Here is a 27,855-nt window from a genome sequence, read left to right as displayed (position 1 = left end):
ACCCTGAGGCTGATATCTGGAGCTGAGAGGGCTCTGAGGGTAGCATCTCCTCCTCTGTCCTTCTCTGGGATGGCCTCTGCCCGAAAACATCCCTGCCCTCCAGAGGGGGAGAGGGGGACTGGGAGGGGTAACTGGCTGCAGTGGAGGCATAGGACATGTGGGCGTGGTAACTGGGACTGTGTTGCTTGCCGCCCTGGCTCTGCGTGGGAGAGGCGGACAGGGAGGACCTCCGGGAGAAACTGACCGAGGGCTGCAGGGTGAGCTCAGGCATCTCCAGAGACCGAGAGGTACGGAGGATGCTGGGGCGCGGAGGGGGCCGCACTAGAATATCTGGGGAACCCGGCTGGGTGCTAAGAGGACTTTGGGAGAGTGGAGAGAGGCGGGAGGGCTGGAGTACTAGCGGGGGTAGGCTGGGGTCTGCCCGGCGCCCTGCCCTCGGGCTTAGCCAGGACTGAGGGCTACTACTGGGGGCTGTGCTTGGGCTCCCTGCACGGGCTGCCGGGTCAGGGTAAGGCAACACTGGTACACCCACACCGTGGGCCGTGTGTCTGAGCTGGCCGAGACTCTGGGCCTGTTGCATAGCTAAACGCCTAACCGGAGGCCTGTCTCTGCCTGGGGGAGCCACAGGGACCTCCAGCTGCAGGAGTCCAGGGCTTGTTGGATCCTTAAGGTGAGGGAAGTGCAGGCGACTAGGGGGTAGAGAGTGAGGAGGGTATGGGGGTGGGTCAGGGAGGTCCTGGGGATGATGTAAGGGATGGTGTGGTGGGTAAATGAACCGTGGACCCTCTAGACCCAGGAAGGGTAACTCATGTGGCTGCCAGCTTTCAGGTGAGCGAGGAGGAGGGCTGTGTGTGTGAGACAGAGAATGGCCAGAGGCAGTGTACTGATGGTGTTCCATCTCGCCACTCTCCTCGGGGATGGAGGGGTAACCAAAGGGCCCCTCTGCGGTGCCTGGGGGGGAGGATAGAGCGGAGCTACGCGGGCTGATGTCAGGCATGTAGAATGGTGGTGGAATCCCTGATTCAGTGCGGCTGCCTAGATACCCATAGAATGGGCCCTGGGGAAAGCCCCTGTAGCGGGAGGCCGGGGCCTGCCCTGAGGCGTGAAGTGCACTGCCCTCTGCAAAGCTCATACCTTCCATGGGCCTGTGTAGGCGGGGGCTGTAGGTGGGGGGCTGCGTTGACTCCAGGCTGGAGGACGTTGGTGAGAGCTGGGGCCGCAGCGTGGGCATGATGGGCGGCAGAGGCCCAGGGTCAAAATCATTCTCCTCATCAGACTGCCGGAACTCAGGGTACATGTCAGACTCCTCTGCGAAGGGGAAGCCCTGGATGCGGCGGGGCGGTGGGCTCTCCATGACGAAGCGGCCATCAGGGCCGCGGCTTATCAGCTCAATAGGCGTGGTGACCTCTGCCTCGTACTTGGACACACTGTATTTCTTGCTGGCTATGGCACGCTTGGTTTTCTTGTAGAAGGAGAGCTCTTTGTCTCTTTCTCTCTGAGGGCTGGGCAGCTTCCTGACATACAGGCCTGGACCATGGGAACCCTCTGAAGAAAGAGAACGGGGTCGAGATGGAGGGGAGCTCTCTGGACTTATCTTTCCCGACGATAACCTGATTAAAAAAATGCAGACACAAGGCACTGGCTTAATTTAACATATACCAGAAGAAACTCAAAGGGAAAGTGCGTAAAGTACTTAAAAAATAAGTAAATTAAAATGCATGAATGCAGTTTCATTCTTGAACTAAACAGATGAAACACCACAAAGCCAAAGCACTATCAAGGCAGCCATAATGAACTACGTTATGAAAATGACCAGTTTATGGCGGCGGCAGCATCCTGATAGGACAGCAGCTAATGAACGGAATGAGAGGAGAACGAACGACGCAACCATGACAACCGTATCACAGATCTATTGAATCTACATCTTCTTGAGCAGACGAGAGACCAATTTCCGTGTGCTGCACCAAATGGTGATGTGAGGAAAGCAGATGACATCTAACCAGGCCTTATTTGCCCACACCAGGAGCAGCAGAGTCGACACTTACGCGGTCAATGAATGCATCAGGTAGACATACATTATAAAGAGTGCATATACACAGTACTGAACTGTTCATGCAGCTGATCTAATGCAGTTTAATCCCTGTGTGGTGCGTGAAAGTCTGTGCATGCAGGTAGGCTTCACTACAACAAAAACTCATTGTCAGTTGATCACTTCTATGCAATGCATTAACCATGCAGCCAAGCCAGTGCAGTGCAGCACACTCTGTATTTTGGTGCAGGCAGGCACTCACAGGGGGCTGGCGGGCGGGGGCAAGAAACTGCTCCTGGCAGGCTCGTCCCAGCAGGGCTCTACCCCTGGCAAGGGGGTGAGAGGAGGCCTGCGATGGGAGACAAACGACATGGGCCTGGTTCATCTTTGACTATGCCACTTGCAGGAAGGACTAAGTGTGAACTCCCTGATCTGCCTGGACCATTTCTTAAAAAATAAACAAAGGTATCTGATACTGACGATTTACCTAAAGTCTCAGGCAAATAAACATTTATTCTGGAATCGGATTTACACAGATTAGTGTCACAAATGAGCTTCTTTTGAGATTGAAATGCAGTCATACATGTACACAAGATTTACAGACAGACAGACAAATACACACATGTAGCGGATACTGTACATTAAATGTGCAGCTAAACAAAAAAAAATAGCATTATTTAACATTTAGAATCATGCAGAAAGCAGACAGCGTTTGAGGTTAAAGAATACAAATGGATCAGAAATCAATAGACATACTGCAGCTTGGGCACTCTGGGTAATGTGCTTAAAATGCTGGCTTGGCTGCTTTGAACTTTCCTTAATCTGCCCATGATCCACTAGAGGCTGCTACGGTACATGTTCTTCCACACCCTTCAAGTAGCCCAAACTTATATTTAGAGTTTTTTTTAATCATCCACCTGAGCTTCTTCTGTACGTTTTAACAAATATACCATCTCTTGTCCAAATGCTCAGGGGATAGCATGCTGTGTGTAATAATCAGTTCCACTAGGGTTTACTGTTATTTATTGTTAAAATGTATGCCTCGTCTCAGCATGCACGGGGAGAGAAACTGTGTAACAGGTGCATTATTAGAAGGTGCACCGTAGTAGCCACCTCTGGCAGAGAGCAGGAGCTCTGGTGTTGACTTTACTTACGGTGACTCAATGCTTTTCCTGAAGTGTGTCACAGACAAGGGAGGATCTGAGAGGACAAAAACATTTAAATTTAGCATTTCTTCTGTTGAACAACACGAGTAGAAGAAGTCACACACATGGATAGACTATGAGACAACAGGGCCCTGGGACATGTAAAAGCCCCCCCCCCACCCCCCACCCATCCTACATGGGAGCAAGACAAGATTGAAATGACAACTATAGAGGGGCTTTTCCAAATCTGTGTTTGTAATAATTTCTTCTCTTTGTGGTGGTTTTCTGTTTCTTTGTAGTGGTTTTATATCCATTTGTGGTGGTTTTGAGTGAGGCGGAACAATTATTCGAAATATTATTGAAATTGCAATATGGCCAAGTGCAATATCCGATATATATATATATATATATATATATATATATATATATATATAAATAAATGGTAAAATGTGACACAGCATACGATTATAAATGAAGCATGTGGTGCTAAAGAGATGTCCCAACCTACAAATCATGTTCTATACACATAAGGGAACATGCTTGTTTGGCACAGACTGCATAAAAAATGACATGAAATCACATAATTTTTATATTTTTTTCATTGAAAATGAAAAGCAAAAATGTTTGTTTTGTGTCTATTTGTTGTCGTTTTGGATCTCTTCCTCATCGTTTTGTGTCTCTTTGTAGTCATTTTACATCTCTTTATAATTTGTTTCACATCTTTTGTAGTCTTGTTGTAGTTTTCTTGACTTTCTGACACGAAATAGTAACGTTCCCTTCAAACCCCAGGGGTCCCATGTGCCTGGTAGTACTATTTAGTAATCCATCCATGTTCAGACATATACTATATTTATTACATGTAAATAAAGTAGAGAGGAAGACGGACCTGGTTTACGCTTGAGTTTACGACGGTGTTGCTTATTGACAAAGCAAGCTGCTAGAGTGCTGAACAGTACGGCCGCTGCCAGAAAACATATAGTCGCCACAACACCCGCCACCACAGGCCGTGCCAGCCCCTCATCAGGCAACTCTGCTGGGGGGAAGGGATCTGATGGGGCAGACAAGGGGGTAAAATGGAGAGGTTACAAACACAAAAAGTCACAAATGTATTCCTCACAAGTGCATAGCATGCCTGTGTGTAGTTTGTAATGTTTCTTTGTAAAGAAACTGACCTGTGCTAGACACTCCCACTACGTTGCTGCTCTCACTGATGAGGTCATCCATAACAGCCATTACTCGAAACTCATACCAGGATTCCTGTCAGAGAAACACACCAAATGCACGTTTCTTCTGACTGTCTCATACACTTCTCTGTGTATAGTATACTGCACCATGTGTTCAAAAGTTTTGATATGGATATGATAATAATGCATGGTAATTCTTCCTTTTAGTATTGTTTGTCATAATAAGAGAAATATGATTTGGAGCTGTCTTGTTAGCATATTTTATTAATTTAAGTACTACAAAGGACATGTTTAAAAATTTCAACTGTAGTCTATGCCGTGACTGAATGGTAATTGAAAGGCACTAAAATGCAAACTGATAAAAAATCCATTTTTGATGATGACATATTGAAGTCTGTTCTCTTAAACACAATGCATATGATAAAATGTGGATTGCACATAAATGGAAAAATAACTTAATTGAAAATAATGTTATTGCTAGATTATACTTGGCCGCATGAAATGGGGAGACTGTTACCAAAATGGGTAGTGTTAATTAACTTTTCAGTCAATTACTCCTCCAACTTAACCCCCACGCCACACCTCACACAGATATCGAAATGTGTATGTAACTGACCTGAACAAGGTCTCTGGCTATGAGCTCAGTCTCAGTAGATGGGATCAGGTCATCCAGAACCTCCCACCTCTCCCCAAGACGGAATTCCATGATATATCGGTCGACAGGAGAGGAGTGGTTGGCTGGAGGGAGCCATGTGAGGAGGACACCGTGCTGCGTGCGATTGGCTGTGAGGCACCGTGGTGGAGTAAGAAGCACCAGTGGTTCTGGGGTACCCAGAGGAGAGCCTGGGGACCAGAAATATTGCACATAAAAGTTAACAGAGAGGAAACTGATTCAGACATGCCCCAAATAAAAGAAACATTCCACAATGATCCTTTGCAGTAAAATACTCTGAAAACCAAAGTGCGGCAAACAAGATTAAGAGACAGCTATGCTAGCAACTCTGTAATGCTGCACATTGGTGCTTTGAGCTAAATGCTAACTTCAGCATGCTAATCACATGATGCTAACATGCTCACAGTGACAACGCTAACGTACTGATGTTAGGCAGGTGTAATCTTAACCCTGTTCACCATCTTAGCTCAGCGTCTTAGCATGCTAACATTTGCCAATTAGCATGAACACAAAGCACAGCTGAGGATGACGGGAGAGGAGTTGTTGGCTGAAGGGAGACGTGAGGAGGTTTGTGGATGACACCTCTCTCACAGGTGGGGATGAGTCAGCCTGCAGGTTGGAGACTGACCATCTGATGACCTGGTGCACTCAGAACTACCTGAAGCTCCATGCTCTTAAGACAGTGGAGATGGTAGTGGATTTCACAAAGAGCCCAGCCCCACCCATCCCCATCACCCTGTGTGATTCCACAGTTTACACTGTGAAGTCCTTCTGTTTCCTGGACTCCATCATCACCCAGAACCTCAAATGGGATCTGAATATTAACTCCCTCACCAAGATAGCTCAGCAGAGGATGTACTTCCTGTGACAACTGAAGAAGTTTAACCTGCCAAAGACAATGATGGTGCACTTCTGCACCGCCATCATTAGGTCCACCCTCACCTCCTCCTTCACCATCTGGTACGTTGCTGCCATTGCCAAGGACAAAGGCAAACATTCGTTCTGCAGAGAAGGTGACTGTCGGCAATCTTCCATCCCTCTGTACAACTCCAGGCGAGCAGTAAAAATTGTGGCCAACCCCTCCCACCCTGGACACAAACTCTTTCAGACAGTCCTGTCTGGCAGGAAGCTGAGGTCCATCAGGACCAAAGGCGCACGCCACAAAAAAAATTTCTTCCCATCTGCAGCTGGCCTCATCAACAAGGCCTGAGACCCCCACTGTCAGTGACTCTGTCCTCTCTGGGGACCATGAGTGCTTGTACAAACTTTTTGGGCTATCCATCCTAGAAATGTTGAGATATGTACAACCTTACAAGTACTTCACCTGACCTCAGGCTGAATACTGAGAGAGCATTCTCTAAAGTATCTCCCTCTACAGGACCCCTGGCTAAACAAAGACTAAAATTGCTTAACATGTATGGTGACCTTCGACTGTTTTCTTTCAGGAAAAAAAACTTTCAGACCTGACACTAAAGACATGCACACAGAAATACACTGGACTGTTGTTCAGGTTTATACTCTTGAATGTTATATCATGAGTGACACTCAAACCATCTTATCAGTGGTATGGTAACACACATCAATAATACAACAACAATACACAGTAACAATAATAGTCTTGGTTTTTGGAAACAAAAGAACAGGGGCTATAACACAGTGTTACATTAATGATGCAAGATTTGGACCTAAACCTGGGGCTCAAAGAAGTCTTATGATGTACCACTTTAAACAAAATCAATCTTCTTTTCTGATGAACCTAACATGATCTGTTATTGTACATAAACCAAACATCTCATTGTACACTGCTATTCATCTGTTGTCTGCTATCCAAGTGTGTGAACTAGGTCAGAAATTTGCACGCCTGTTTGTTGGCAAAGTTTAGCAGAATCTGTGTTTGCAGTACAGTACACTGTATAAAACAAAGCCAGCATTGTGAAGAAGTTCCTGTCAGGGAGTCTCTGAGATTATATTTTTTTTAAATTGTCAGTTCTCAGGTTGGTTTTTCTTAATTTAAGTTTTTATATTTGATATCTTCAGAGCTTAGGGTCACTTAATGCATCAACTTTTTTCAGCAAGTGCCAGTTACATAGTTTTGAGTCAATGCACACACAGAGGACTTTGGGTGTGCCTTGATCTGTGCACGCCTTTATTCAACCATTCAACCCCTTCACTTCTTTGTCCTTTCAACTGCATGGTTGAAAATCCTGCAATGCACTTTTCTCCCTTCATGCCTTTTTTTTTGCTGAGTCACTGATTTTAAATACCATACACCTTTAATTCAGTTTCTGTTCAGGCGGCGGGACACAGAGACTGAATTGGCAGCATGCCTTAAGGCATGTAAAAGATGTAAATACACTTCAAATCATGAATTTCTTAACCGCAGCTACATTCTGCTCGATTCCCTGACTAACCGCTTACTAACACAACGCATCTTCCACAACGCATCTTCCACACACTGTCTGATGAATGAAATACTCTCTCCAGTATCCGTGCACAAGTGTCATTGTCACTGGCAAACCCCAACTGTTCACCTATCATAAAGCTGCGGAAACTGCCTTCATGTCTCCCATGCACTCTCCCACATAACAGGTATAGTAACAGTTACGCTAATGCTGTACAAGCCACCGAGCGGAACGCCATTATTCCTGTCTGTTTGAATCAGGTCGCCTAACTTCAAGCTGTAATTAATAAGTTGACCCATTGTGAAGGTTACGTTAACAAGGCCTGATATTTCTTTTCATGGTTTTTATTTTTATTTATTAACTGGACAATTGACTTATTTGCGCTGGCATGCCTTTTGTTTATCTGCCGAATGTTTGTTTACATCTGGTTGTCGTAAAACTGTACTGATGTATTGCCAGTTGTTCTCAGTTATTATCGTAAAATCATTGTTACCTGTTGTTTTGTTTCTCATACTGCCATAGGCCTATTGATTTGAATGCTAATTTCGGTATACTATTGCCTAATTGTTTAATGGAGCGATCTCTACTTTGTTATCTCTGTTGCAGACCTATGTGTGTGCTATTAATGGTCTCTGTTTAGTCTCTTTATTTGGCCTTCTCACGGAGATGCCTTGGCATAAGAAGGCTGGGGTTGCTGGGCCTGAATCTGAGTTTTTTGTGATAATGTTTATTTGTGTTTGTGTATTTGTATGTGTTTTTGTTGTTATATTACTATTATACTTTTACAACCCTATTAGATCTTTTTTGTTTTGCCTATACTCCAACTTATTCTCTAATAATTTGGTACTCCCATGAACTCTTACTTTCTAAAAATTATTCATCTGAATATACAGTGGGGGAAAAAAGTATTTGACCCCTTGCTGATTTTGCAGGTTTGCCCACTTACAAAGAATGCAACGATCTATAATTTTAATCATATGTACATTCTAACAGTGAAAGACAGAATCCCAAAGAAAATTCCAGAAAATCACATCATATGAATTTATAAAAATTGATAACCATCTGATGAGGAAAAACAAGTATATTCTCATGTTTCCACTAGCTGACCATGTCCTTGTCTACTTCTGAGTTACCAGCGATCTGGAAATATTCACGCATTACTCCACTCTACAAAGGTGGTGATTGTCTTGATCCTAATAATTACAGACCTATATCAATGATTTGTTCTATTGCTAAAAAGTATTTGAGAAAACAATATTTAATCAGTTATCACAGTATCTTGAGAACAATAATATCCTTTCACCATTTCAATATGGTTTTAGACCTAATCATTCAACAACTACTGCTCTTTTAAAACTTACTAATGATGTGTTTTCAACATCTGATACTGGTAATTTTACAGGGGCTATTTTTATTGATCTCAAAAAAGCTTTTGATTTGTTGGATCACTATCTACTTTTAGATTAGCTGTATACAATTGGCTTATCTCAAAATGCATTATTATGGTTTAGTTTGTATCTACATAATAGAAAACAATGTGTTGTTCTTAAACGGAGTAGGTCGGATTTATTTGTTCAGCAAAGAGGTGTACCCCAAGGTTTGACCCTGGGTCCACTTCTTTTCTCTATTTTTATTAATTATCTGCCTTTAATCTATTCTAATTCCTCTGTTCAACTATATGCAGATGATACTGTCATTTATACATCTAAACCACATTTATTGCAAATCCAAACTGCTCTTCAATTGTATTCAATTCAAGTATTTGTTTTTTTTTTTGTTGTTGATGTTGTTGTTGTCTTTGTTGTAGTGTGTTGATTGTAGTATTGTCTATGTCTTAATATTGTAATGTGTTTCATTTGTCCTTTTGTTCTTTATTGTATTGTATATTAGGACCCCCTCGAAAACGAGATGGTTCATCTCAAGGGGTTTATCCTATTCAATAAACTTATTCCAATATTCAAAAAAAAAAGAAAAAAAAAGAAAGTCTCTCTGAAGTCAAAAAGCAGCAGCCATGGATGGAAAACCCTTTGATTAAGTACCCACCTGCAGTGTTGACTGTCACAACTTCGCTGAATGGGCCCGTGCCCAGTTTGTTTTGTGCCAACACACTGAACTGGTACTCTGTCCCAGGCTCCAGCCCTGGCACCACCAACCAGGTCTGAGCACCAGAAACAGGCATTGAATGCCAGTCGTGAGGACCGAAGTCTGTTCTCTTTGACCTAACAACAGAAATGAGACAGAAAAGCAGAAAAATTATACACAATTTAAGGGTAAAAACTGAATAATGGTGAGTAATACGATTAGTCACAAGACAGTGTTGTTCAGTAGGTGGGTGCTGAAATATTGCAGTTAATTTAAGGGTCACGCACCAAATAAGACATCTCTTACTTCATGGTCTTGCACCAGCCTACTTGTCTGACATGCTTGCAATAAGGTCTTCTTAATGATTTGTTCCAAACTGCACAGCAAATACCTTTTATATGCACTGAGCCGTTGTCTGAGGATCTGCAATCAGCTGAAAGTGTTGATATCTTTTTCATTATTTCATTGTATTTATATTTTAAAATGACATATCTATTTCAGTTGTTATTAAAAGTGTTTTGTTTTATTGCAGCATCTATTTTATTATTTCAATTATTACATTTTCATTTCAAACTTTTATTTCTCGTGTGCATTAGTCTTAAATTGTTTTACTGTTTACATTTGTACTCTTATTATCAGCTTGACAGTCATCTTTAAAGCACTGTGAATTGCACCAACCAGTACAAAAAGTGCTATACAGACACAATTTAATTGACTGATGGATAGAGCAAGTTAAACAAAAAACAAGGTTTACAAATAAAATGCTTAAAGTTGTCTCTCAGCCAATATTCACTGTAACATTCAAAAATGTCTAATTATCATGTGAAGTGTGTATTGATTGGTCAGTTCTACCTGTTTAAATGACACTGATCAGCTTCACATTGAAAAAGGAACATTGGTGGTTTGCCAGAAGTAACTGAATTCTCTGCTCATAAAGCAGTGTGACATATATCCGTTTCACTCCTTGTCAGCTCCACAGTAAGGTTACATCCATTTTTACAGTCAACAAATGGGTATTTGGTGGTACCTGGACAGATATACGGACATGCATTAAAAAACACTTTTTGCTCTGGCTACTATAAGGTGCATAGAACACATGTATGATGCTGAGTGAGATGTTACTGCAGTGAGTGACACTCAATTTCTTTCCCAATACACACCATGAATTTTGCACATGCAAATCTACTAATTACCCCAAATATAAAAAGAAAAGAAATATGCTGTCAAAACAACTCTCTTCTGAGCGTCTGATTTAATTTCAGATTTTATTGTCATCAATGAAGAGGAAGAAAAAAACCTGCATGTCAAACTCGGCCGATAACCTCCAGGTAGTGTTTCCACATCTGCAGACTGCTGCCATTAATTTGAAGTTAAGTAAGAGCACTTACACTGGACCGTACCACACAGAGAACGTCTGTTCGAAGCCGCCATCGTATCCTGGTTCCCAGGACACATTAGCAGAGGTTGTTGAGGGCAATACATGGATATTGCCAGGAGCATGCGGGCTGGTGCCTGAGTGGTTGTTAGAGGCAGAGAGAGGGAATATATTTAAAAAGCACAAGTACTATTTTACTTATCAGACATATAACTACTTAGAATTATAATTTAATATCACCTGCAGTAATGAAATTATATACTGTAGATCCTTTTAACATACATAATGTAGTGACAAGTCATATGAGGAGCATTTTGTTGCTGTTTTCACCCACCAAAATGCTGCACTAGTGTCTGCCTGCCTCTCGTGGATAATGTGATGCTGGCTGAGGTGTTGACCAGTGTAAGTTGAAGTTCAAGAGCAGCAATCCTGTCTACAGCTCTGCTCATCCCACCCACCTAACAGCTGTGCTGTGTTGCCCGAAGCCCAGCTACTTCTCACTGGGATAAAAGGGAGACCTGAGTCTGAGGAGCACAGCTGTCTTCACCGCTCTGTGATACCTGTCAGCTGAGGGCTGGTCACGCGGAGCGCTGACAGCTGTGCAACAGCATAACGACTCTACAGGCACTGGGGCAATGGGCTACTGTGGCAGACTTTGTGACTTACTAACCAGACTTAAAGGAGTAGTTATTATTTACTTATTTACTTTCTTGTCTATGTTAAATAAAAACATTCATACCATTCTCATGTTTGTACACTAAGGATAAAGCTTCAGCCTGAAGGGGAGGAAGCTTAACTTAGTAAATAATAGCATAAAGTAGCTTAGTTTTTGTACAGGACACACAAATCAGATATAACGCGTTAATTAGCAAGCTTTAGAGGGCCTGGAGGGCAAATTTATTTAACCTTTGGACAGAGCCAAGCTAGCTGTTTCCCCCTGTTTCCAATCTTTATGCTAAGCTCAGCTACTGCAGGCTGTACCTTCATATTTAGCATACTAAGCATGAGAGTGGCATCAGTCTTCTCATCCAACTCAAACAAGTGAATTTCCCAAAATGTCTAATAACTATTCCTAAATTCTTCAATAAGACACTATTGTAGTAAGAACTTGTTTTTAACACATATCAAGTCACAAGTAGTGCTCTTCCCTGTGCAAAAATATTATAAAATTGGTCCTAATTTTCATACATCTGAAACATATACTATATACAAATCCATCTTTCTAGCCTACAGGGGTTGAATATTTGATACTAAACAGACTTGTGTGCCTGTCATTGCTATGCAGATGTATACTTAACATGATTTGTATTATTCAACATAATAATCACAAGTCAATAAGATTTTTCTGCCAGTTCAGTGAGGCTGTGTTAGAACTTTGCGCAAGGCATTTTATCTACTCAAAATGGCTGCTATTACTGTGTTAAAGACATCGCTACAACTTAAGGAAGCAAGGGGCATAATCACTGCTACAATCGCAATTTGTATCAGAGAACACAACAGTTATAAAGGCCACTTAAAGGCAAAGGCACCATATGCACAAAGTTCCCTTCAATTTGCATTTCAGGTATTAAATGAGGCTTTCTACAATGTTCAGTTTGAGAGCTTGTTGTACCACAACTTTTAAACACAGATAATTTAACTAACAATCCTTTGTGCATGTGGACCTTCATAGCCCTATTTAAACTTCATAACCATGCTTGGCTTTGTCGTCACTTCAGTCAATCAATTAAGGAGTACAAAGATGTCCTTCGTCCACTAACTCAACAAAGGCGGTAGCGACAGTGTTTTAGCAGAGAGGTAGATACCACACTGTAGTTACAGATTCAGGCTTTAAATTAAGCTATTACAGATAAGATCTAATGAAATTTTAATGCTGCCCAAGGGGAAATTGAGTAGAGGCAAGGTGTTTGAGGGATGAGGTAATACAAATCACTCAAACCACATGGAAAGGTGGGATCACAATGAACTCAAAATAACCATGAGCAAGCTCTGGTGAGCTGAGAGCACTGTGCAGATTGTTTGTACCGATGACTAGGATACGCGTGCTGGCAGTGATGCTCGTGACCACATTGGTGGCTACACACTCCCATTCTCCATGGTCCTCCTTGCTGAGGGACAGAAACTGTAAGCTGCCACTGGGTAGGATGTTGTGCTTACTCTTGCTTGGCTTCCCCACCTTCAATGGACATGGAAATTACAGCAACATGGTTAAATAGTGGTGAGCAAACAAATATTTCAGCACATAAGTAAAAACAAGTGCAGAAGATGATTTATAACGTATTTGTTATAGTTATGTTTGTCTAATGCACCTTTCTCCAGGTGATGGTTGGTATATCAGGGTCTCCAGAAGCAGCACAAGGGATAACTAGCTCTCTCCCAGCCTCCTGACGGTACTCCCCCCCAGGCCTCACATTAAAGTAAGGGGGATCCTAGAGAAACACAACAGACCATCATGCAGACTTCCGGTACAGATCAGTCTGCAGAAAATGAACAGCAGACGCAAACATGAGCAGCAATGTACCTTTAGCACCAAAGTGGCAGGGGGGGACATGCCCATGGTACCCAGGGCGTTGTAAGGCACACAGGTGTAGGTGCCCAGGGAGTCTTCAGTGGCCTCTGCCACCCGGATACTTCCATCTGGCATCAGGCTCCAACCGGGGTACTACAAGATAAAGGGGGCATCTGATATGCTTGATTTCAGGGTTTGTCCTGAACTGTCAGGGTCCCGTCTAAATGTTTTTGAACTGCACAAGAAAACAAAAATCCACAAAAAATCCATTTAAATCAGATGCAGGCGAGCTTGTCTGAGATCCAGCCCTTGACAGAAGCGCAAAAATACTACTTCACTGACAGTAGATTAGATAGTAGATACATAGAGAAACAGATAGAGATGAGCAGAGATATACTGTATCCAAGTGGCACTGGCAAAGTTTGAATATGACTGCTTTCTTTACACATATCTGTGAATGAGCACAGAACAGTCAATTAATTAAAAAGACTTAATTACAAGTAAGTCTTAAAAATCATACTTGAGTAAAAGTACAAAAGTATTACCATCAAAATGTACTTAAAGTATCAAAATTAAAAGTACTTGTTCCGAAGAACACAACCCCTATGAGTGACATGTTATTATAGATGACATTATTTTAATGTTAATATTGTTGCATTAATGTGTAAGTAGCCTTTTACTGTTGTAGCTGGCCGAGGTGGAGCTAGTTCCAGCTCTAGTGGTTCCCAACCTGGGGGTCGGGCCCATCCAAAGTGTCACAAGATATATCTGAGGGGTCATAAGATGATTAATGGAAGAGGAAAGAAGAAAAAACACTTCTGCTACACAAATTTTTTCTCTAATGTTAAGTTTTTGTGAAATAGTAGATAATTTTACCTCTTTGGGCCACAAATATATTTTTAAATTAAACCATCTGAGAAGTTTAGAAGGGAAATGTGTCTTTGGTGGAACTGCTAACAACCCATAGACATCTGAAAAGACATTGTTTGCCACAAGCTGATGAAAATCTTACAAGTAACTAGTTGTCAGATAAATGTAGTTGAGTAGAAGAATAAAGTAGCATATGATGGAATTACTGAAGTAAAGTACAAGTACCAAAAATGTATTCAAGTACAGCACTTTACACCACTGACAAAGGAAAAGCTTTGTTTAAAACTTTTAACGCCCACTGTTCTGCCTGCATGATGCTAGCATTGCGTAGAACCGTCACAGGTTGATGAATATGAACAATATATGTGTTTAGAGATTGGACGCTCAGCTTTTCCACCACTTTCAAAATTCCTGTCATATCAATAATCCAAGTAAAACACACAGAAGAGTATAAAACTACTACTTAAAAAAGTTGCAGTGTCCTTACCTTCAAAGCTGTCTGGCGGTCTAACAACGTAATAAATATTTTTACGTTCAAAAATGCTCCGTTTCATTTTCTTTCATTTAGCTGTTCAACCTCCCACAAAAGAGAAGTGTTAATAGATTAAACTAGCGGAATTTAAGCTAGACACACTGAGGCAGCAGCATGCCCCTTTATAATCTGAATTTTCTGTTAAATCTGCTAAAGTTTTATCATCATCATAAATCTGATCACATCTACTGTGAGGCTGGGCTGAGCCACCTTTCTATCTGCTGATGCACCAAATATATCACAACAGTCATACAGTACCTATTGTGAAATTAGGACCAATTTACTAACTCCAATAACATTTACATTAAATTTTGTAACAGTTTATTTTGATAGTCCCAGTATTTGTACTATTTCACCTGTTTTACTTTGTGTGTAGTTGTTTAACAGATTATCAATAGAGTATATGATAATTCCTTAACATACACTAACCAAGATGTTTTTTGTGCCTAAACCTAACCAAACCTAGAAATACTCTATAAACTATCTGTAGATGGACTACCGGATAAAGTGTAACCAAATACTGTTTGGTTTTATCCAAGGTAAATGTAGCAGTGGTGTAACACAGAGGGGAGGCTAAACGAAGCCCCGAGGCCAACTAACCTTCTCCACTCTGAGAGGATAGCCATCTTTCTCCCACTTCACTGATGTCACAGGTGGGTTGGCGTCCACCGGGCAGCGGATGATGCCTGGCAGTTTCCGTGGGACGTAGATGACCGGGGGCATGTTGATCACTCGGGCAGGGTCTGGACATGAAGGAAAGGTCAGTGTTAGGGATGCTGGATACATAATAAATGATGCCCGAGTCATTTGTTTGACATAATATAATGTGCAAAGAAAGTCATTTCAAAAGGACTAGAAGTAAAAGCATTTTATCTGCTTATCTCCTATCTCTGCAGAGGTGTCCTAACCTGTGTTCAAATGGCGTTCAGGCAGAGATATTCTGCGAGAGGAGAGATGTTTTGGGAACCCTTGACCACAATAAGCTTATTAAACAATCATTTTGACAATAATTTTTTAAACGGACATTGAGCAGGATGCAGAGCAGAACACATGATCTCCTGTCAGAAATGTGGGGGTTTTTTTTCAGTCATAAATCAAACTTTCATTGCATTTTTTAGCCACAATGCACAAGAACAAGGAACTATATCACCTGCAAAATAAAGTATATCTCTACTTAATTACAACAGGTAGAATATATAGCCTATAAACTAGCAAAATATTATTTATTTTCTTTAAAATAATAGCAGGGCTATATTATTTCAGAGATATGTTTATTTCACTATGGTGCACTTCCCAAGACTGGGTGACGTTACAGAAATAATAATACTTTTTCTTTGCTTGTAGGAACATTAAAGAGATGCAGTTGAAAGGGGATTTAGGAGAAGAGAAGATTAGGCTAGCCAGGCATTATTATAGGCTGTAAGAGGATGTGGCGTTGGCTGTAGTATAGTCAAATGACTCACTATTTAAATTTACTTTTAAACTCCATTTATTCTTAAAGCCAGAGGAGGGGCTTGCCAATGTTTTCTTACAGTCTAAATAGAATATTTAATAATGTTAATGAGATTTAATGAAGTTATTTGCCTATACACATAAAAAGTGGTGCTATTTTCTGCATTTACACTTTTTAATATTTCAAACGGCAACTGTCAGAAAACTTCATCATAATTTCTACTTTGTGGCTCGGAGTGTTGTACAAAGGCAAAAAGTAGTTCCTCTCTTTGCTGAAAGAAAGTGTAGAACGCTTCATAAATGAGTTCTACTCTGAGTATTTTTTTGTCCTAGGTTAACTTTCAGCACAATTCCTTTTATTGATTCTGAGATGCTTGATGAATCCAGGCCTAGAGAATGTTTTGCATGAAGCGTACAGGACACTGGTTTCATAGTCTGCTGTATTTGAGGCCAGTGTTGAAATCAGTGCCTGCAGTGCTGCAAATCCCCCGGCTCTCTCTCATACTGTAGCACAGTAATCAATGACCAGCAGCAACTTGGGAGCAAATTAGCAACACACAAGGGCCGACGATGAAACATCAGATGCCTATGAGTGGCATTTCTCTCTCATCGGTCAGAGCTGATGGAAAAGGAAGGTCACCACTTCATTTGGGGGGGGGGGGGGGGGGGGGGGGGGGGGGGGGTCCGCTAGATTCAAAAGACACGAGGAAAAATGGAGTCTAAGGACGAGCCTGTCCCCATCTTTGTGCACAGGAATGAAGCTGCAGTGGGAATAGATAAGGATTCTATGATTAAAATCCACTCAGAATATGAAAATGGTCAAAGAGGCTCAGTCAAAAGGACAAGGGGGCGAACTGTGCTCCCTCTTTGTCACATCTGACCTTGTAATTCAAGAAGGTTACTTTGTGTTACAGCAGCAGAGCAGCGCTGCCAAATAATACAGCAGCCTCCAACACAAGCAGCCTCCATAATGCTGCTGCTGTTCCCTTCTCCTCACACAGCTCGCTGTACCATCTCCCCGCCCCTCCCCCTCCACTTTGTTGCCCCGGTAACACTCACACTGAACAGTCAGGTAGGCTGACGCCGAGGGCGAGATACCGAGGCTGTTGCTCGGACTGCAGGTGTATTTCCCAGCATCCTCCGGCTTGACCCGGAAGATGATAAGGGTGCCGTCGATGAGAATGCGCACTCGGAGCTTCAGATCACTGCAAAAAGACAGAGACGTTTTGTCAGACCGTGTTACACCAACAGGACAAGGCACACATCTATTTTTTTCTTTTTTGCTGAATTACACCAAGACGCCATAGGAGAGCAGCAGAGAGTCAAACAGCAGCTGGCTCTGAGAGGGATCCAAAGAACAGACAGTACAGAGCAGGAAGATTCAAATAAATCTGCTAATTGCCATAATCGCCAAATGGTACAGCCTCTTGAAACCGTTTAGAATTGAAACACATTAATGATGGAGCTGCTGTCCTTGTCCACACAGTGACATAATTAAACATTTCATAATGCAACAGAATTGAAGCTCAATATGTCTTTAAAAAAAATCATTAACAAAGGTTTACAGATCAGTTAAAAGCCATTAATATGCATTATATAATGGTTTATACACAATGTATAAACCCATTAGTTAAAACATAAGAAAATAAGATGTCTTGTGTTATGATCTTTTTTGAAGCTTTGTCTTTGAGAATCTTGAAAAGATATATAAATACATTGTATTATTACATACATACAAGATACAATAAGACTTTATTGATTGACAAAATTAACATGTTAGAGTAGCACATAAACAGACAGAGAGGTATAAAATAGCAGATAAAGAACTATTTGAATATAAAAAAGAAAAAATGAAAGAAATTAGAGAGATGACCTTACAAAAGCTAAATACAATACATACATTCCTATACTTATATATGCAAATATTTGTTTTACAATGTGTGAACTACATGAGATAAGTTACTAATTCTTAAACTACTAGTGCCATAGTAATAACTAGTTATAGCAAGTGAATTGTAAAAAAAAAAAAAGAAAAGAAAAAAAGATTAATGCCATGAAAGCTGTTTAAAATTGGACTGGACACTTCAGTTCACTTCCTCTGTGAAAAAAAAGTTTTCACTGCAAGTCAAAGTCCTATTCACTTGTTCTTCCTTCCCATTTGTTCTGTCTGTCACTAAAAAAAACCCTCTCAGGCTCTAAAGACCTGCTCTGGGAGCCCGCAGAGGTACTGGCTACGCTTCAGCTCATCACTGCATGAGAGGCATATGATGACACAAGGCCTAAGTCATGTGATATTGTCATCAGAGCACACTAACTCGGCTGGCACTGTCCAGACAGACCCCCCGCCAGGCCCTCGCTTACTGTCTCTAGGGCCGCAGTAGGACAGGTCACCGGCACACACACACACACACTCACTCACTCACTCACTCACACACATACATACCAAAAGCTTCGGCGTGAAAGCCTTATGCAGCCTGCAAGGTGGTGATTTAAATGCCTCTGAGAAAGGGCCTTTAAGTCATAACCTCACTCAAGTGCTTAACTAACATGTTTCCAGACAGAGAGTTACTGCAGCTACAGCACAGACATGAACTCGATCATAACTTTACTTCTTGAAGTAGACGTTATCCTCTTCCCAGTACCAGGTGTAGGTCAGGTTGCCAGGATATGCCTCCGCTTGGCAGGTGAAGAGTGCATTCTGGGATATGTTTACAGTGACGTTTTCTGGTGGAGAGACGATGTATGGAGGCCCTGAGAGAAAAAGATGCAAGTGATTTAGTGCATCTTGTGTTGTGCACCTGTGACAGAACAGTCTACTATTTTAACTATTTAAAGATGCATTTTTTGGGAGGGGGGGAACACAAAACTGACATATCATCATCTATTTGTTAGCAAACAGTTGCATAATTACACATGCACAAACACTGCACTGCCTGCATGCGTCTGAGGGTGGTGAGTACTTAAGTAAGTAAACTTTATTTATGTAGCACCTTTCACAAGTGATAAACCAAAACAGTAAGGTTGTGGGTCGTAAAATCAAAACAATGAACTGAAAGGCACTAAAAAGCTCAGTGGAGTTGAAGGGGGAGCTTCAAGTATCATCTTGGATTTACCTAATCACTAATTATACTTTTATTTAACACATTAAAAATGTCAGAAAAATTAAACAAATTTACAATGAAATGACATTAGATTTGATTCCATCGATGATTACTACTCTAATGTATTGAGCTTTTCTTTTGAAAATCACAGTGCACCCCGGGGATATTTTTAGGCCTGACATTCTTTAACCAAGTACCAGAGATGGCTGCCTCAAGTTAAGTACAACTCATTATTTACAACCAGATATCACAACTTACAGATATCTATCAAATAGTAGAGAAGACCATTAAAGGGATGAAAAGTAGCATTAAATCATAAAGAAATCATATGCAGGCCTACTCTCAGGGTGAGAAACAGCACACACTGTCTATTATTTACAATATATCAACACAGTCTGGTGTAAAATACAGTGAGCAGGCAGCTATTGTAACCTTAATAGTAGTCAGTGTTGACACTTATGCATGCTTCACATTGTAACCTTTTCATCTCCTGAGGTACTCTAGGTTTGTTCTTAACTCTCAATAAAACAGTAGAAGCCATGAAAGGTAAGCTGTCTTTTATGAGTGGGCCCAGATACAAGCCTTCTGGTTATTTTCCTCTCAGCATGCGCAGCTTTATGCATCAGGTGGGACTACTCACGGCACTGTGCGGGCGTCTCGCATAACAATTAAAAACAGATCACGGGAGTGAGAATCATGACTCCTCAGATATCTGCTTGTTATTGCTCTGGGTATGAGTCCTAATCATACCCCGCATTTTATTTCACAGCGCCTTTCATGCCAATATGCAACCAAACTCAACTCCAGTACACTTCATTTTTGTGGTTTTCTTACCGCAAACTAACTGTAGATTTGCTAAAAGTGTTTCATACATTAAAATACGGTTTTATGAGGTGCAACGTGACACTGTTTGTGTGCATGTAGAGTCATTCTGGTATTTATATGTCAGAGGTTAACAAGACTATTGCCGTGGCTGAGATATTTGGCAGGTGAGAGCTCTGTGAATAGGAGTGGACAACTCTACAATAAAAACTACTTTTATGGGTTGAATTATTCAAAAGTCTTATAACTGAAATGTTATCGTCTCATGAAATGTCCTACGCTAGTCCAATACACAAAGAAATATTAAGTGATAGCTACTACGGTATGACTATATGGCAACTGCAGTTAACAAATGTATCACAGTAAATGTTCATAGTTTTAATTTCAGGGCTCTTGTATTGTGTGTATCAGGTGTTTTTCTATGCAGAAGCTGAATGTACAGGTAGTATTGTCCTGTTTTGCCTCTCACATGGAAAGCAAGAAGTCCACACTTGAACCACCGCTGCTGCAGTGTGTTGTGGTTGAAAGAACAGGTACGGTAGTATTGGCAGGTCCATTGGAGGCCTGCAGACTTAATGCAGTTGCATCACATGCACCAGCAGTTACACTGTTCACTTGGTTACAACACAATGATTTTTTAATGTGTGTTTGCAGTGAGTGTACACATACTGTACATTTACTATACTGCGAACAAAGACGAGAGTAAGTGTAGTGTAGTAATTACTACACAAGTCAAGCATTAAAACAGACCTTAAGTTAACTCTACTTGTTAAATACACACTACTAACTCGCCTCCCGCGCTGCTGTATCAGGAGACTGAGAGAAGTAGTAGCTGGCATCGCAACCATCTATCTGATCTGTGTCTAGTAGAGAGCCTGGTTAATGGACTGGAGACTGACAGTGACGTCCTCACAGACAGATCCTGTTGCACACATGGCTGTGCACAAGAGCATGAATACACAGAAGCCCCAGACTGAGCTATTGACTGACTGACACCGACTCAGAAGGTATGTTACACACATCAGCATACCAGAGAGAAGCAATGCAAATGCAATATTTGGCCGCAGGTAAAAAGGGTTGGAAACATGTTTTTTCATTTCAAAATCTAGTGCAAATATATTTGTCAACAACACTTACGAATAAACTCTTACATCTAGCAGTCTTGCTACACTACAGCGTGCTTAATGTAAGGATACAGTACCTTGAACCAGCAGACGGGTGGTGTGGAGCACTTCTCCCTGGTCACTGTAGGCTCGGCATGTGTACGCTCCTCTGTCATCTCTAGTGATGCCAAGGATTGTTAGACTGCCATCATGTACCTGTGGTTACACGCAGCAGAAACGGATGACGCAAAACATTAAAATAATGTGACAGCATCACCATTTTGTTTTCTTGAATAATCACTTAATTGCTTGGTCTGTCAAATGATAGAAAATAGTGGGAAATGTCCCCGAGCCCACAATGGCATCTTTCAATAGTTTTGTCCAGGCGACAGCCGCTGTCATTTAAAACAAGGAAAAGCGGCAATATGAGAAGATAGAACTGTAAAAGGAATTTTGAAAAATGGCTTTTAAACAAGTAGACAATTATTAAAATAGTTTATATAAACTATATAGTAGTTTTTAGTAAAATCTTTATTGCTGTCAACTTTAGTGCAGTACAAAGTACAATATTTCCCTCTGAAATGTAGTAGAGCAGAAGCTATGTGACATAAAATAGTACCTCAAATTTGTTCTTTAGTAAATTTACTCCCCACTCTTGAAGTAAGTTTTGATCAGAGTCATCTCTAAAGAACATACATCAAACACTTAAAAATCTTGAATGGGTCATGCTTTAATTAACTCCAGTTCTGATTCCTGCATCTTGTAACCTTGGAAACGTCTAACTCAGTATTGCTGCGTGTTCCTGTGTGCTGCTGATGAGAACCAATAAGTGGTGAAGAAACACATTAACCAAACCTAATAGAAACACCCTTATAAATTATGCAACAGGTTGCGAGAGGCTGTGTCCATTCAAGTCACACACAGCTGTAGTCTGTCCATTCATGCAGCTGAGGGGGGAATCTGCTATGCCTGCAGAATTATTCCTATTCATCTTTCGTCTTTCAAATGTTTTATAGCCAAGAGATGCTACTAGTATATCAGCCCAAGCAACATTTAACTTCTGTCAGTCTTTTGTTGGCAAACAGAATCATCATAGCTCAGATTGTCTATCACAAGATAACACTTGGTGCATCACTGCTGTAACATATGACGTGTGGTGGGTTGAGACCTAGAAGTGTAAACTAAACACTGATGTGTTGTGAGGCACTGATTCAGGCTTGGGAAGCCATTTGTATTGATTTAAAAAGTTGGAAGCGATTAAAACTGATTAAAATTGTCTCAATTAAATGCTTGTGCTAACTACAGTCTGGCTGATTTGGCAGATTTTCTGTTCAGCCTCCTTCACAAACCAGTAACTTTTACTGAGCTGTCACTTGCGGCTCATGTTATGGTTTAAAAATAAAAGCCTCTCGCTGAAATATCATGTGTTTGATTGCTGTTGACTCTTTTATACAATTCATAAATGTAGAGCTATAAAGGCAAAATGGAATAGTTGTGTTCAGACAGAAGGCAAAGTGGATTTTCGCCTCATGGGAATGAACAAATCACGTTGCTGTGTCAATGCTCATTAGCAAACATGAATAAATAAGCAACCTGCACTTTTTCCAACAGTTTACATGACATTGGGCCAAGTATCCCTTTATTTTTGTTTCTGTCTGTTATCCTGGAGGCCAGGGGTTCCAGAAAGTACAATAATGATCTTCCGCCTTACAGACAAGTTTCCACAGCAGGTAGGCTAAAGACAACTTCCTGTCCCAACACTGCATTGCTTTTTTGTTGTAATGTTTTTAGCAAAATACTACACACATTTGCGTAAAATACATTTTTTTTAGTTTCAACTTACCCATACAGCCTGGGCGAATTTGTGTCTATCATTTTGCAAATTACCATTAACTTTGTGTGCAATCACGCCTCCTTTAGAATTCACCTCACATTCTGTCTGAACACCTCTTTTTTAATCCTGGGATGTTATGTAGCACTGAATATATCCCTGGATCAAATCATTACACTCCTACAGAACAGACAGCACATGCTGTAGTGATTGTAGCAGACTGCTTACAACAGTAAAGTTAACAGGATCTGATGATATGTAATGGTCATCAGTCCATTCCAATACTTTCTGTGCTGTACTCAATCCAAGGTGAGGGAGAGAAGATTAAAGAAAAAGGAGGATTTGGGGGAGGAAGTCAGCTGCAGATGAGGGGAAAAGGGGGAGAAGAAAGAAGAGGCAGTAGATAAGGTGAGGCATGAGATGATGCCAGAATCTCAATTTCTGTCACATGCACTTCACTGACACATCCAGAGAGACTGATATTAGGCTCTGAAACAGCAGGAATCTGCTGTTATTTTTTGCTTGTGATTTGAGTGAACTTTGGGGAAGACCCTTACAATCCTACCCTAGGTTTCTGTCCTCTCCTGCACAACTGTTTTGTTTAGTATCTTTGTTGGTGGTTCTTTTTTTCCCCTGTGCAAATAAGTAAAGTAATAAAGTAAAGTAAAGAGAGGAGAACAAGGTTGGAGGAGGAACTCTCTAACCCTGTCTGTCAAATTCCTGCCTTTCTCCATGACGTCTCCATGGATCTGAGCATGTGGGTGAGCAAATATACCCTCATGCTCGCTTGCTCACACGCTCTCTTTTCACCACAAGAAGGAGCTTACCCAAGTTTGATGTTTTCACTTGAGCATATACTTGAAACAGCCAAATGGATGAAGAACGCTGATAAATGCACTGCCTTTTATTTAACGGTGAAGTTAGATATGTGTGCCGTTTTGCTCTCACTAACAATTTTCATTTTTTGTGTAACATTCATATTAGGACTAATGTAATATTGATGCAGAAGAAGGAGATTAATAATGCATCAGAATGATCGTTTACTGAGGGAATGGTGTTAAAAAGAACTGACTGGAGGGAAAGACGGTGGAGGAAAAAGGGTAAAATGAAAGAGAAAGAGGAATAGGCCCCTTAACAGACACTCATGTTTGCGCCTGTCACTTCCTGTATCACACAGACAGCTGTAAAGAGTTGATAGCGCCTGCAGCAGACTGCAGTCTCACTGACATATGAGAATGTGAAGGCATGCATAAAAAGGAAGGAGGCATCCACCTTTCAATACTTTCCAAAAACAATTTCAAGCAGTATATAAAATGCCCTTCAATGCTCCTGTACTTGTTATGCATAATCAACAACCTGTTCAACATGTTCAAAGCATTCCAGCAGTTCATTTTGTAATGAGCTGCTGTGATTTAATTTACCTTGACCTCCCTTGCCTACTTCTAATTCCTAATGTTGCAAGAATGGCTCCTGACAATCGCCGAGTACCTATGAGAACTTGTTGAATTTAAGTACTCCCTCCAGTTATCAGTCTTTGATTCTCACACACACAAACCTGATGTTTACTGTTGACGTTTTAAGTAGCTCAGACATTTTGCTGCTATCAAACCACACCGAGGCTATGCCAGAAATATCTTGTCATGAAATCAGACTTTTGGGAATTTATCCACAGGAATAAATATCACGCATCACCAGACAACAAAGGGGCCCCAAAAATGTGAGGTGTGATGCCAGTAGCTGTTCTTAACGTTGTTATAGTGATTCGAGGTGGAGTTCATTTTTACCGAGAAGCGAGAAGAGCCTGACTGACAGTCTTGCCGCTACAATCATTAATCAGTCAAAGGTCTGCAACTTTTACAGATACTCAAATACATACTCAAATTGAGAGTGTATTCTTACCTGTTAACTCACTACAGCACATTTTTTTGTTTTTTGGCCTTTGTCATATCATCAACTAAAGCCCCAGCACCACAACTATTAGACTGAAGCCCTTGACAGAGATCTTCTCATAAAAAGTGTGATTTTTTTTCTTTGCAGCACAACAACAAAACAAACTGATATTAGCCTGACTGAGATACAGCCCATAACATACTTCCAGTACAGATGGGCTCAGTGGATGACACCATCTGTGCACAAACCCTGCGTCTATATTTGTACACAATCATAAATCTGAATTATGCTCATTATTCATTATCATTCTTACTGAGTACTTGGCGTTGGTTGCGAGCTCCTCCCCCTCCCTCAGCCAGCTGATCATTGGTTTTGGATTTCCCTGGGCAGAGCAGCTAAGCAGAGTGCTTCCCCCTTCCTTCGCCTCCACATACTGTGGCGGCGTTGCTGTAAATGAAGGTGGGGCTGTGGAGAAAGAAAATTGTGTCATAAAATGTGAAACATCAGTCATTAAACTGTCTTCAGTTTGGGATTTCTGGATTCTGTACAGATAGATAGATAGATAGATAGATAGATAGATACTTTATTTATCCCGAGGGAAATTCAAGTATCCAGTAGCATACGAAACATACATTAAACCTATATTAAAATTAAATTAAAATTAAAATAACTTTTAACACAGTAGCCACAGTAAAATAACAGTAAACAGTGCAAATGGAGTGCAGATGGATGTAAAGAGTACAGATTTTGTCTATTGTCCTCCCTGCCATGGCAATGAGCTGTTGTACAGTCTGATGGCCAGGGGGACGAAAGAGTTTTTAAGTCTGTTGTTGGAGCTGGGCTGGGACAGCAGTCTGCCACTGAACACACTCCTCTGCCCGATGAAGGTGTTGTGCAGAGGGTGGTGGGCGTTGTCCAGTATGGACAGCAGTTAGTCCAGGGTCCTTCTTTCTGCCACTGTCACCAGAGAGTCCAGCTCTGAGCCCACCACTGAGCCAGCTCTCCCCACCAGTCTGTCCAGTCGACCGGCGTCTCTCTTGCTGCTTCCTCCCCAGCAAACTACAGCATAAAAGAGGACACTGGCCACCACAAACTGGTAAAAAATCTGCAGCAGTTTTTTGCAGTTGTGGAAGGACCCCAGCCTTCTCAGGAAGTACAGATGGCTCTGCCCTTTCCTGTGGAGAATGTCCATATTTTCTGTCCAGTCCAGCTTGTCATCCAGCTGCAGCCCCAGATATTTGTAAGTCCTGACCACCTCCGCATCGACCCCCTCGATGGACACAGGCTGGAGATGTGGTTTCTTCCTTCTGAAGTCCACCACCATCTCCTTGGTCTTAGAGGTGTTCAGCTGCAGATGGTTGGTCCTGCGCCACCTCACAAATTCCTCTACCAGGCTCCTGTACTCCTCCTCTTGTCCATCCTTGATACAGCCAACTATCACAGTATCATCTGAGTATTTCTGCATGTGGCAGAGCCCGGTGTTATACTGGAAGTCAGATGTGTACAAGGTGAAGAGGACAGGAGAGAGCATGGTCCCCTGTGGTGCTCCGGTGCTGCTGACCACAGTGTCTGACATGTGACCCTTCAGTCTGACGTACTGTCTGTGAGGTAGTCCGTAATCCATGTCACCAAGCGTGGGTCCACCCTCATCTCTGTCAGCTTTTCTCTCAGCAGGAGCGGCCGGATGGTATCGAAGGCGCTGGAGCAGTGGCGCTCACCTTGTCCAGATGTGAGTAGGTCCTGTGGAGCATAATGAGGATGGCATCCTCCACGCCCACCTTCTCCTGGTATCCCAACTGCAGTGGATCTTGTGCATGGTGAACCTGGGGTCTGAGGACATGTAGCAGCAGCCGTTCAAAGGTCTTCATGATGTGTGATGTCAGTGCTACTGGTCTGAAGTCACCAGGCTCCCTGGGGTGTTTTTTCTTGGGAACCGGGATGAGACATTGAGTCTTCCAGAGCACTGGGACCCTCCACAGCTGCAGGCTCAGGTTGAAGACATGCTGGAGTGGCTTCTTCTTGCTGCCTGTGATGGTTTTCGTGCCATCCCAGACCTCCCTCATGTTGTTGTGCTGCAGCTTCTGTTCTACCTTCCTTCTGTAGTCCTCCTTCGCCTCTCTAGGTGGACCTGGAGTTCCCCCTGTACGCGCTTCAGCTCATCTCTGTCACCATCCTTGAATGCCCTCTTCTACCTGTTCAAGATGTCCTTGACATTACTGGTGATCCAGGGCTTGTTGTTGGGGAAGCAGCGTACCGTTCTGGTGGGGACTACAACGTCCATGCAGAAGTTCAGGTAGTCAGTACTGCAGTGTGTGACCCCCTCGATGTCCTCACCATGTGCTTCCTGCAGGACGCTCCAGTAATGTTCTTTCCGGTGGAGCAGCTAACAAACTGGTGAAAGTCTGACAGTGTGGAGTCCAGTGTCACGTGGTTGAAATCCGGAGATGGTGATGAATGCGTCTGGATGGTTTGCAGTCTCGCGATGGTGGAGTTACGGAACGCTAAAAGGCTCACAATACGCCACTTTCCTACCTCGTTTTGTTAAAAAAAAAAAAGCGTAAAAAGCGCCGTTTGGACGGCCAGGACGCCGCTTTTTACGCCGTCATAAAGCACAACGCCGTAAAAAGCGCCTGGAATTGTGTAAACAACGACGCATTTTTCGTCGGTCTGGAGGCAGCGAAAAAAACATCGCTCTATGTGCTCATGTAACGCCGTTTTTACGGGGCTCAGTGTCCCCAATGACGCGCATCATAAAGCTACAAGACCCGTAGTGTTAAATGATAATGAGCTCCACCCTGTCTTTTCCAAAGCCAATCAGTTTGAACTGTTATCACCCAATCAGTAAATAACAAGAA

The 27,855-nt window shown here is 41.9% G+C and overlaps 1 protein-coding gene across 5 annotated transcripts in view; it reads right to left on the bottom strand.

Annotated features, from left to right (window-relative positions):
• LOC123978283 (protein turtle homolog B-like) overlaps window positions 1–27,539 on the bottom strand; it is a 36,076-nt gene extending 8,537 nt beyond the window's left edge. The window contains exons 1-17 of one of the 5 annotated variants that reach the window (XM_046061470.1): window positions 27,335–27,539; window positions 25,314–25,465; window positions 21,378–21,495; window positions 18,863–19,004; window positions 17,313–17,458; window positions 15,402–15,544; window positions 13,412–13,552; window positions 13,200–13,319; window positions 12,916–13,066; window positions 10,904–11,027; window positions 9,477–9,652; window positions 4,975–5,201; window positions 4,347–4,431; window positions 4,061–4,222; window positions 3,184–3,229; window positions 2,292–2,378; window positions 3–1,610 (exon numbers count right to left, since the gene is read on the bottom strand). In XM_046061470.1, coding sequence (XP_045917426.1) covers window positions 3–1,610; window positions 2,292–2,378; window positions 3,184–3,229; window positions 4,061–4,222; window positions 4,347–4,431; window positions 4,975–5,201; window positions 9,477–9,652; window positions 10,904–11,027; window positions 12,916–13,066; window positions 13,200–13,319; window positions 13,412–13,552; window positions 15,402–15,544; window positions 17,313–17,458; window positions 18,863–19,004; window positions 21,378–21,495; window positions 25,314–25,367 — 3,530 coding nt within the window. In that variant the 5' untranslated portion in view covers window positions 25,368–25,465; window positions 27,335–27,539. Of the gene's footprint in view, window positions 1–2; window positions 1,611–2,291; window positions 2,379–3,183; window positions 3,230–4,060; window positions 4,223–4,346; window positions 4,432–4,974; window positions 5,202–9,476; window positions 9,653–10,903; window positions 11,028–12,915; window positions 13,067–13,199; window positions 13,320–13,411; window positions 13,553–14,079; window positions 14,168–15,401; window positions 15,545–17,312; window positions 17,459–18,862; window positions 19,005–21,377; window positions 21,496–25,313; window positions 25,588–27,334 lie in introns of those variants that run through there. The other 4 variants (XM_046061481.1, XM_046061456.1, XM_046061462.1 and 1 more) reach the window with 4 other exon arrangements.
• Window positions 27,540–27,855: the final 316 nt, after the last annotated feature.

Source organism: Micropterus dolomieu, linkage group LG01, assembly GCF_021292245.1.
Source record: "Micropterus dolomieu isolate WLL.071019.BEF.003 ecotype Adirondacks linkage group LG01, ASM2129224v1, whole genome shotgun sequence".
Taxonomy (NCBI): domain Eukaryota; kingdom Metazoa; phylum Chordata; class Actinopteri; order Centrarchiformes; family Centrarchidae; genus Micropterus; species Micropterus dolomieu.
The sequence above is the reverse complement of the archived record's forward strand: the minus strand, read 5'-3'. Positions and strand labels throughout refer to the sequence as shown.